This window comes from Pogonomyrmex barbatus, unplaced genomic scaffold (assembly GCF_055798465.1).
Source record: "Pogonomyrmex barbatus isolate J1 unplaced genomic scaffold, ASM5579846v1 scaffold14, whole genome shotgun sequence".
Taxonomy (NCBI): domain Eukaryota; kingdom Metazoa; phylum Arthropoda; class Insecta; order Hymenoptera; family Formicidae; genus Pogonomyrmex; species Pogonomyrmex barbatus.
This window is the reverse complement of record NW_028297110.1, coordinates 5,429,569-5,441,120: the sequence shown is the minus strand read 5'-3', so window position 1 is coordinate 5,441,120 and position 11,552 is coordinate 5,429,569. Positions and strand designations below refer to the sequence as shown.

Sequence of the window (11,552 nt, the reverse complement as noted above, 5' to 3'; positions counted from 1 at the left end):
TTGCTGAAGTACCTAAAAATTTGTCTAGATATAGAAAATAATTTTGATGAGCCATCAGAATTATTATGTAGGACATTTAAGCATGATTTTAATATTGCAAAAATTTTTGATATTTTAGCATTTATATAAAATTCGCTTTAAATCTCGAAATCGAATTCTATAAGATTAATATTGCATCATTAGTCACTGGCGATTATCATCAACCTACTTTAAACGGTCTGCATAATTCGCTTTAGATTTCAGGATAGAATTCTATTCATAGCTTCAGATGTCCGATATTTTCGTATGCTCTATTTTAACATTCATTTTGTGCCATATTTACACACATTTTTTTATATACTTCAATATACGTTTCATATATATATATTTCAGCACCATGTCCCAATACCTGAAATACTTTCTACGTTATACGGCGCATGGAATTATAAATAGAATTCCGTCCTGTGAATTCTGACACGAATTTTAGATTCGGCCGAGGCTGGTTTAAGCCACTTCGGGAAATATCGGATAGAAATCGCCGGATAAGGATCATCGGCGAGCTTCTGTGGATCGCTCTTGTTCTTTGTATGTAGCTGCGGAGTCAAACGCCCCCGCTTTGTAATAAGCCGTCCGGGTCTGAGGCAAGGCGCAACGCGGCCGCATTTAGAAAGTTGTTTTGATCGGTCGAGCGTGTGCGAACCCTCGATTTTCGAGGCTTATCAGCGCGGCACTCGTGTAGTACGCCAGGCGGATGCAACGATAACGAACGGCCCCGCGTTCGATTCACCGGGCGCTATCGCCGCGGCACCGCCACGCGCACACAAAGATAGTCATCGGCGTCTTTCGCATTCCGCGAGTTATGCACCTGCAGCTTTATCCGTACCCGGAATCGCGATAGTTATCGATAATGGCGGCGGTAATTACTCAGAATAAAAAGGATCTCTCTTTTTGCGTTTTTATATTTGCACGAGGAGTCCATGGATATTTCCGTTCGCATAAATAATCGCGGAGATTTCATTTCGCGATTATTTCACGTTTCAGGATTATAAAATGAAACCGTGAGAGATGTAAAGGGGTGGTAGGTCGCGTTTTTAATTTAATTTTTTTACATCTGACGAATATCAGGAATTACTTCGGATGACATAAATCATGCATAATAATTCCGAGACCAATATTTCCATTAAAAACAGCTGTTCTGCAGGGCCGTAGGGAATTCAATCGATGATTGGTCGACTTAACAGACTCTAGTCAAAACATCATGATAACAATATTGATAATTGAGTCGTTAGATTCATTTCTCGGTACGCCCCTGATTAGCGTAAACTGGCGGGAATCGCGTCGTTCGAATGGCAAGGATGGCGAAAATGGTGACGAGACGGCCGTGGTTGGTAGAATTTGCACGTCTACATATCCGATGAGTCCAGGGTGGCGGCGGTGGAGGAGGCGGCGGTGCGGGCGAATTCTCGCGGCACCTCGCGGCGTCCGGTGACGAAGGGGCGCGAGCGGCGAGAATCGGCGCGATTTCGCAACGGCGCAGCCCAGCGCAGCGACGGCCCTGGCCGGGGGTTGGGTCTCTCTCTTCTATTCGAGGTGCACGTATTCACGACGACGGCGACGGCGACGACGGCGGTGGGCTTTTGTTTCTCACGCGAGTGGTGCGGCAGGCGTGAGAGAGGAGCGGCGGCGTAACGTGGAGCGTTACGAGCCACCGGCAGGAGCACAAGAGGAGAAGGAGTAGGAGAGCGCGGCGAGGAGAAGAGTGCGAAGGAGACGGAAAGGGGGAGGGAGAGAGAGAGAGAGGAACAGCGTCGGGAAGCGCTGGCACGCGGTGTAGCGAAAAATGGCGAAGACGTTTCGCGCGGTGACGGTCTCGACTCTGTCAAACAATGGACAGACCACGCCGAAGTACAACAAACCGGTCGCCCTCAGTATCAATTACGACCCGCAGGGTCTCAGCGTCGAGCTCATCTCAGGTACGGACGCGGCGATGCCGCCGTTTGCGCGGCCCATCGACACCGTCGATCGTCGCCGACGCGCGGCCGACGGCGACGCGGCTGATCGATCACGCGACCGATCGCGGTGCCCCGGACAACATAACCACATTTTCTCGTCGCGTTCTTGTCGAGCTCTCCTTCCTCGCGAAAAACCCTCGCGGAACTCCGAGGATCAACCCCGCGATTGCGATCGCGATCGCGATCGCGATCGCCGGTCGATATCACGATATCGTCCTTTACCGATACGCGTCCTTCCCTTCCTCCCCCGTAATTTCCGTCTTTCTCTGTTTTCCTTCCCGCTTATTTCTCGGCTCTGCTATTGTAACAAGTCCTGTATATCGGCCTCTCGTCATTTGTTGTATCGACGAAGAAACTCCGATAGTGAATCGTTGCAATGATTCCAGTCGAATTCTATTGTTTGCATGACACGCGATACCGACGCTATTGTTAAACTTCACGCCGGAAAGGTTACCTTGTTATTATCTACCTATTAAAGGAGGTAGAAGATGACACTTGAAATATAGGAAGTTATTGATCTGAAACTGTTATTTTACATCGCTTTAATCACAGAAGTGTACATTACCTAGATAATCTTTGTGACTTTTTTTATTTAATAGTATATATATGCGATTGCATTTTTTTTTTACTTTGTATTCTCTCTTGAATGCATAAAACAAGATGCGAGTAATTTAATATTTTCAATGCTGAGATTTAATATTTTCAATGCTTATTCTAGGAGATGTTAGCAGCAGAGAGAAGGCGACTCTATTGGAATTCCCAGTGACTCCCAGTACCGAATGCTCTCGTGTATCATCTCGAAGTTATGTTTTTACACTTGATACAGATAGCTTACTCATTACATTTGCTAATGAAACAGGTGAGTTAGTAATTTTATTTGTAGCCTAAAAGATTAAGTAAGATTATAGGCTTATTACATCTATTGTAGATATATGATAGAAATCACAAGCATATATTTTTATTTTCATATTAAAAAAAATATATATCTATACAAAATGGAATTTTAACACATGTTTTGTCTACAGATTTCCGCAATTTTCATTCGCACATAGTAAAACTCAAGATGGGGAAAGGCGTATCAGCATTTAACGAAAGAACAGAGGAATCCTCGGCGATGCAGTATTTCCAATTTTATGGTTATCTCTCGCAGCAACAAAACATGATGCAGGATTATATTAGAACTAGTACATACCAGCGAGCAATTCTTGGAAACCTGTCTGATTTTAAAGATAAGGTGGTACTAGATGTGGGCGCTGGTTCTGGTATATTATCATTCTTTGCTATTCAAGCTGGTGCGAAAAAAGTATATGCTGTGGAAGCGAGCAATATGGCAAATCATGCCGAGCTTCTAGTTGCTGCTAATAATTTATCAGATAAAATAATAGTCATAGCTGGCAAGATAGAAGAGATCGATTTACCCGAACATGTAGATTGTATAGTGAGTGAGCCTATGGGATACATGTTGTATAACGAGAGAATGCTTGAAACTTATCTGCATGCGAAAAAGTGGTTGGTTCCAGGTAAATATCCCAAGAAAACAATCTATGTTTTTTATTTAGCTTCTCTTTCCTCTTTCCTTTTTTTTTATAATTAAATTATTTCTATATGTACAGGTGGAAGAATGTTTCCCTCCAGAGGTGATTTGCATATCGCACCTTTTTCTGATGAAAATCTTTACATGGAACAATTCAATAAGGCCAATTTTTGGTATCAGACATGTTTCCACGGAGTAGATCTTTCCGCCATGAGAAATAACGCCATTAAAGAATATTTTAGACAACCAATTGTCGATACTTTTGATATTAGAATATGTATGGCAAAATCTGTAAGGCACATAGTAGACTTCCAAACAGCTGATGAGACTGATTTACATAAAATAGGTACGGTATTTACATAAAATAGGAATGAAGAGATCAAGAATTGTTGCAATGTGTTAAATATGAATATAACATTACTAACATACTGCAAATAAAATCTCTTTTAGAAATAGATGTCGATTTTCATATACTGGAGAGTGGTACATGCCATGGTTTAGCTTTTTGGTTTGATGTAGCATTTATCGGATCAACGCAACAGGTTTGGTTAAGTACAGCTCCTACAGAACCTCTTACACATTGGTATCAAGTTCGCTGCCTCTTAGAAAATCCATTGTTTTGTAAAAGTGGACAGTTACTCTCTGGAAAAGTCATTCTTATAGCAAATAAAAGGTAAGAGAACACATGTATTTATTCATAATCCTAACTTTGGAATCGTTTTTGGCTCCAAGTTTGCTTGATCATAGATATATTTCTCTATTTATCATTGTTTTATATGTCTATATAATATATTTGTTTCAGACAATCCTATGATGTAACAATAGAACTGAAGCTTGAAGGAACGAATCTAGAAAGCAGTAATAATACCTTAGATTTGAAAAATCCTTACTTCCGATACACAGGTGCTGCGGCACAGCCGCCTCCCGGCTTGAATAATACTTCTCCCAGTGAATCCTACTGGACGACTCTGGATGCGCAGGGTGCTCGACAAGCAGTAAATATGGTTAACGGAATGTCGGTTAACGGTCTCGGCGAAGTCTCGATGGATACGAGTGCGACCGTAAATCCAAATAATTTGCTGGCAATAGGTAAGGTTTGGTTTGACTCCTCAGTGTATCATTATATGTATTAATTATGTATATAATATCTATAATTAGTGGCCTTGCCACATGCATCGCGCTTCAGAGGTTTTAATTCCTCAATATCTAATTTTTATGTAAAACATTTACGAAATTCTGTGTAGCAGAATGTACGAAAGATGTCAACATGGTCATTAAACGGCCTCTTCTCGGTCTGCATTCTATATTCACTATATAATGCAATATTTAAAACCTAAAATATCTAAATATAAAACATTTCTGTCAGTTATAATGAACAATATTATAATCCGAGACATTCTAAATTCCAGTATATTGCTCAAAATAAGTATATTCTCTTTGTCTACTGTTTTTCCATAATATGTTTTTTATCATAGCGCATCTTACAAATTATACAAGAACATTATAATCCTCTCCCATGTTTTATTCTGTTTAACTAAAGTCTTTTATTGGCCCCTTCCATGTAAACGTATAATTAAACAAGAATATTAGCATGATATATAGCAATTCCGAAAACATTTTATTGAATTTTTTGTGTTGTATTGTACAAAAATAATTTGAAGATTATTAACAATTTTTTTAAACAGGAAATTTTTCTTTACGTATATATACAAATTCTTGTGGACGCTAATTACAATTATAATTGGTAAAATATTTAGATGGATAATATCGAACATAAGTTACTTTTGATGTTCAGATACTGATATTGTTATAATTACAGATTAATTGTTGATTACATAAATATCAAATCAAATTATTGTCGAACCTTTTTATTGTACTGGTACTTGGACTCATTCTGTTATTCTACATCATGGAAGACATTTGTACAAAGAAGAAAAAGTTCCTTGCGATTCTTCTAATTTATAAATATTTTGTGGAATCTATAACTCATGTAAATAAACTTGTTTTTAGTAGCACAGATTTATAAATATTTAACTGTATTCTCTAATATCCCATATAAATAAGTTTATATTTTTTTCCTTTCCAAAACGTTTAGATATTAATTACAATTATTCTATTTATTTCCTATAACAAGAAGTAGTAAATTTATGAAATAATAAAATCAGCATTTTTTTTTATTATTTACTATCGCTAATGATTAATGTAATATTGCAATTTGAGTGAATATGTTTTTATAAAATCATAAATGCATTTCTCTGATCGCATTCTGCATAAAATTAAAATATATTTTCATTACAATGATGTAATAACGTAGGATTGTAATAACGACGTTTTTACATCCAAACATGCAACTACTTATCTTTATTTTTATAAATGATCTTTTTTATTCAATAAAAAAAGCAGAAAAAATGAATAATATATTACTAGAATATTATTTTACATCTTTAAATCTTATTGTCTTGTCTTATTATTTTGTTTGTACATATAAACGAAACGTACGAATTTTTATGCCACAGGAGGACAACCAAACATACATCCAGGTTCCATCTCGAGTACAGGACGAGGTCGCGTGGGAGGTACAGCAACAAGCACGCAGGCAGCACAATTGATAGGTGGTGGAATAACTCCGAACATGTTTACATCACCTGCCACTGTAAGTACAAGTTTGCATTTTTACATTTTGAATCAAAGCGATAAAAAAATGTTTTTTATCTAGAAATATTTTGGACGAAATCACACAAGCATGAAATAGATGCCCTGCTTAAACATTGTTGTAATATATATATATGTATATATATTCATGTATACACAGAGTTTGCTATACATTTAATAAAATTTACGTGAGAGACGGAAACTAAAGCAATACGTCTGCTTGCGTGACTTTCGCGCTACAGCTTGGTGTTACTTTCCAGCAATCGCTGGTCCTCGGCAACACTTCTCATTATCCAGTGAATCCCAGCCTGATGATCGGTGACTACGTGACTCCTGGGAACGGTATATCACCGCAGGCGTATCGACAATGATCTATGGCGAAATCGTTTCTCGCCGAGTATTCCCGCAAAGTAAAACAATTACAAAACGATCGTAATAGTTGTAGCAGTATTGGAGACACCAGCAACAGCAGTAAGCAAGATCGCAAACTGGTATTTAGTTCCCCAACCAGTAAGCTTCGATTATCGTCCGCTGTACGAATTTTAAGTACCGTCGACCTGGCCAATCTCAACTCAGACTTTAGCCACAGCAATGTTGCTTATTCAAACAAAAGTATCGTCAGTCCTGGATTCGCGTTTGATTCTGTAAGGAATAAATCTCAGTGGGAAACGCGTTGGAAAAGACTGCGAGCCGTCCTCTCGTAGTTGGCATTAATTGTTCTCATTAGTTGTTCACGATTTTGATTCGGTCGTCCTTTAAGAAAAGGAAAAGAAAAGATCTTCCAGATCAACGTGCATGCTTGCCAAATATACCCACGTGAAAATATAATATTTTTAATGACAATATACAGTCTCGTCGCTATAGCATAGGCATCACTATTTTACGAAATCTTGACATAAATCCGTGAAACGATAACTTATAATAAAGATGGGGAAAAACGGGAATGATCGCGCGTTGCGATATCCCATTTGTTTTAATTCGAATTGAGATGATTTAGAATCCACTCCCAAGTACTCGAAGACAGGCATATTTTACTAAGCTGCGTCGTTGGCTTGGTTGGGTTTCGATATCAAGCGACTTTTACACGAGTTTTTAGAATAGGAAGAAAAACAGCGACGTTTCGAACATTTTGAGAAGTGCAAAGAGCAATAATTAGGGGCATATGTTGTAGGGCACTCTGTGGCATTACCTGTTATTCAGATGTCTCTTGCGCTTGTTTTAATCGTGTCTTTATTTCGTTAGCATGACACAACACATGAGAAAGTACAACTTTTTTATGAATATTAGCTATTATCACGTACATTTCAGTCCTGTGTAAATCCGTATCGAGACGTTTTAGTTCTTTGATTGAGTTGTTTGAATTGAAGCATATTACTCATCGGTCGATTATGTTTCTGTAGGTAAATTGTATATATATATATCTGAATGTATAACGCAAAAAGAATATAGGTCGTGGGATACTTCATATAGAAAAAAAAAAAAGACAAGAAACGATGTCTGCGATCGAAGATATTGTTCATAATTACAATCGTGACGGGTTACATTGCCATAGCGTAAATGTAATTGCAGGTTTATCATAAACGCACTGTACACTGAATCGCTCGAATGGAATCTTATAGTTTTATATAAGATGATCTAATTCTCTCGTGAAGCGTAGCTTTGCGATACACTTAATTTTTTTTTTACATATATTTTGTCATCGCAAGAAATGTCCGCTTTAAAAGATTATCACGAGACTTTTACGGAAGATTTATCGCGCGTACGATATAATACGTTAAGTTCCAAGCTGCATTAATCTATCGATTGAAAGAGATGTCTATATCATATATTCTTTTTTCGTCGTATCTGTAAACGTGTGACTAAAAGTTACTGTTCATTTCTGCATTAAATTTTGTGTCATGTTTATGTATATTCCGTACATTATGATATTATTAGAATGAAAATCTTTAGAGAAAGACATTTTTGCATTGATGATCTGTAAGTGTAACAACGATTCGAAACGCGCATATTCCCTGTATTCGTAATAATATGTTATGAAGTAAAACAAATACATAGCCATGAACGCCTTTTCATCATCTTTAATCCTTTCCACTCAATAAATTGATAGCAAATATAAAATTCTGTTATTAAATTTTTATTATATTTCTCACTTAATGCATAAAGATATTTATTATATTAATACTTACTGAAATCATATTTGATAAAATTTTTATTGATTTTTGTTGATATTTTTGACTAATCTCTTAATGTTCGCGACAATATAAATCTGAGTGTAAAGGATTAAGTTGTGAAAATATTGAACAATTTCTTTGCAAATAAACCAAATATGTTTTTGGATGTTATATCCCGTATTTGGTGATATTTCATCGAATTAGTAATTTTTTTACTTTAGCAAATGTATGAGCGAATGAGTGAGAGAAAGAGAGAGAGAGAACTATCGATATGTATGGAAACTGTTGTACATACATACATACGTATATATACATACATGTGAATAAATATATGACATTTTATATACATATGTGCATATATATACACAAGAAAAAAAAGATGGTTAAATTGACCAAATTTTTTAACTTAATTATATTTGTTCAAATATTTATATATTTAACTTTAAGTTGAAAAATTTGGTCAAGTTAACCATCTTTTTCTCAGTGTACATACATATTTACGTATGAATGTATATGTATATGTATGTATCGTATTTCTACATATTATTTAAAAATATATCAACTGATCTATCAGGAATAGTCACATCTAAATAATCTGTTTAGATTTGAAGCTATTGATTATAAACACGATTTGTATGATTTTAAGACATAAATGTGATGAAAAATTATTTTCTGATTATTTTCAAACTTTTTAATTTTATTTTATTTCATAAAAAGAAGCATATATTCATCTCTTACATATTTTAATTGGTAATATTAAAATATATAATTATTTTATTTAATTTATATGAAATATTGAAACGATTAAGATATCTTTTAAAGGAAATGAAAAAGTTCAAGTGATATTTTGTTGTTTTTTTTTAACGTTTTTAACATTTCAAATCTAGATGGGCTATTTAAACGTTCTATTTCTGGTAAATTACTGCATATAATATTATACTTTTAGATCTCGAGACTTCTTTGAGTCTTATTAGGTTTTTAAGGAAGGTTTTACACTTTATTTGTTACACCTTATTCGCATATACTTGCCATCTGATTCCAATGCATCACCTAGTTACCTCATTGCCGGTAAATGAATGTGACGATAATTTTTGCAGCAGTTTGTCGCGTGTTACTTTCACAGCCATCTTTCAGATCGAGAAATTCAACGTAAATCACGCAAATTACGATTCGCACTAACACATCACTCACGAATCAGTTAGATAACTTGTACTTATTCTCCACAGGATCTTTCGTTATTTTGCGTGCACGCATATTTCTTTGGGAGGGGTGTAAATATGCGCGTGATTATTTCTCGATGAAGTATTTCCGGATAACAGAAGAATTGTCATACGCTTGTTAATACGCGCCTCAGCACATATACAAACCAATCTCGTGACAGGCATTCCACAAGTGCTACTAATATTGCATGGTTTGTTGTAACAATTAATGTAAGAATTTGCTTCTTCCATCGTTTCTTTGGAACGATAACACCAGAAGCATCATCTAGAATGACTAAACTCAGTCTTGTTTCCTTTTCTTCTTTTCGCGTATCACTATTCGAAAGATCAAAAGCTAATCGCGATAACAGGACGATATTTAATATCGGCTGCATTTCTAGATGTTGCTTTCGACGTTATCTTACATTAATGTGAATGTGTGCGTTTTTTTTTTTCTTTTTGTACCGTTAGAATATCAAATATATAAGACTGCTACACCGCTCGGAAAAACATACGCGATACTACATATCTCATCCCAGTGTTCGTTGTAGTTTTTGTCGGCTCGCTTTTGTATTATTTTTTGACTTTTTTTAAAAATATTTTACGTATAATTGATGTATATAACGTTTCAATTGATAGACGTGTGTACCGGTTTCTCCCAATCGGAACTCGAATTTTTTTATTCATTCTTGAACTGGGGTACACTTGGTCAGCTAGCTTTTGCTCGTGTGTGTTTTCTGGCGGTATATCCGAGTATTAAGTAGTCCAGCAGTGTTATATAGAAATCTGTGCGTTTCAACGACTGAAAACTATATAAGATATCTCAGGTAGTTACGCGAGTTCGAAGGATGCCTTTTTACTGCGCTAAGTGTCTGGATTTCATTTTTGGTTCTTTAAGTTAAGCTCGTTCGCGATTCGATATTGATAATGCAAATGATGCTGATTTTTGTTTACGGTAAAGCGTAGGCATGATTTTACCAAGGCATTGTATAATCGCATAAAATCAGACTCATACAAATGTAATCTATAGTGTAACTGTGTAGTAAAAAATTGATCAGTCATGTTTAAGATTAAGTTTTTCTCAAATTCTCGGATTGTCTCTTTCGTCATACCTGTGGGACTGCTCATTCGCGTGACAATTTCTCTAGGAAAATCTCGGTAATATTTTTTTTTTTTTTTTTTAGCAGAAAACAATTTGACAATTTGGAATGATTTTAATCAAAATGATAAACGATGAATATATTTAGACTTTATTTTAATGAATTACCGAAGCTTTAAAATTCACTTGCTTCTGTCTGATGCACGTGAACAAAATTTTACGATTCTATGCGAGTGGAAGAAATGACTTCACGCATCAGAAAGAAACTGTAGTACTTACAGATAACAGGATTACAGTAAAGTAGAGACATCGTTCTTAACATGACATTATAAGTACTTTATATTCATTGTAAATACGATAATATTTTTGCAGCAGATGCAAATCTTTTTTTTTTTTTTACCGTTTGTAAGAAATTCTTTTTCTGCACACACAATTCTAGATATCGTTTGCTGAACACAAACAAGTTCGGTGAATTCATAAACGCTCACGCTTATATTTGAATAAGTTTTAATAGATTTCGTGTTAACGATGCATCACACGATATAATTTACTGTCAATTATTAGAATATTATTTTTGTAAGAAATATTGAAGTAAGTTTTCACATTCAGTTTAATTCAAGTATGATTGTATTATGCTGAATTGTGGGTCATATATAATTAGAAGGATATAAATATAAGTTTGCGATAAGTTATTCGATTTTTTTGTCGAGATCTGCCAGGCGGCAATCTTTGGAATTGAGATCTTTTTCTCTTCTCTCAGAGAGCCTCATTTTTAATAAAAATATTTCAACGAATTGTCTAGCATGTATATGTATTTTATGTGATCATTAAACCTTTTTGCAATTAAGATCTGCCCAAATTTGTAATCTTTTATATTGATATTTAATATTATTAATAGTAATTTTG

The 11,552-nt window shown here is 35.6% G+C and overlaps 1 protein-coding gene across 5 annotated transcripts; it reads left to right on the top strand.

The window, feature by feature from the left end:
- The first annotated feature begins 1,444 nt into the window (after positions 1–1,444).
- On the top strand, positions 1,445–11,493 carry Art4 (arginine methyltransferase 4). Of its 5 annotated transcripts, none has more exons than XM_025218507.2 (8): positions 1,445–1,952; positions 2,710–2,850; positions 3,017–3,511; positions 3,605–3,871; positions 3,976–4,198; positions 4,328–4,614; positions 6,042–6,178; positions 6,420–11,493. In XM_025218507.2, exons 1-8 carry the CDS (start codon positions 1,820–1,822, stop codon positions 6,546–6,548), a joined length of 1,812 nt encoding a protein of 603 aa, XP_025074292.2. In that variant the 5' UTR covers positions 1,445–1,819; the 3' UTR covers positions 6,549–11,493. The 5 variants fall into 5 exon arrangements, with proteins under 5 accessions (XP_025074292.2, XP_088928838.1, XP_088928839.1 ...); XM_089072712.1 differs by lacking the exon at positions 6,420–11,493 and adding an exon at positions 6,242–6,418; XM_089072713.1 differs by lacking the exons at positions 6,042–6,178; positions 6,420–11,493 and adding exons at positions 5,211–5,269; positions 5,345–5,542.
- The last annotated feature ends 59 nt before the right edge of the window (positions 11,494–11,552 follow it).

Bases quoted from the DNA above. Each gene is read 5' to 3' on its own strand.
- Art4 (XM_025218507.2), top strand. From the start codon at position 1,820: ATGGCGAAGACGTTTCGCGCGGTGACGGTCTCGACTCTGTCAAACAAT. The intron at 2,851-3,016 runs GTGAGTTAGTAA...TTTTGTCTACAG, and splicing joins TACATTTGCTAATGAAACAG to ATTTCCGCAATTTTCATTCG. The intron at 3,872-3,975 runs GTACGGTATTTA...AATCTCTTTTAG, and splicing joins GACTGATTTACATAAAATAG to AAATAGATGTCGATTTTCAT.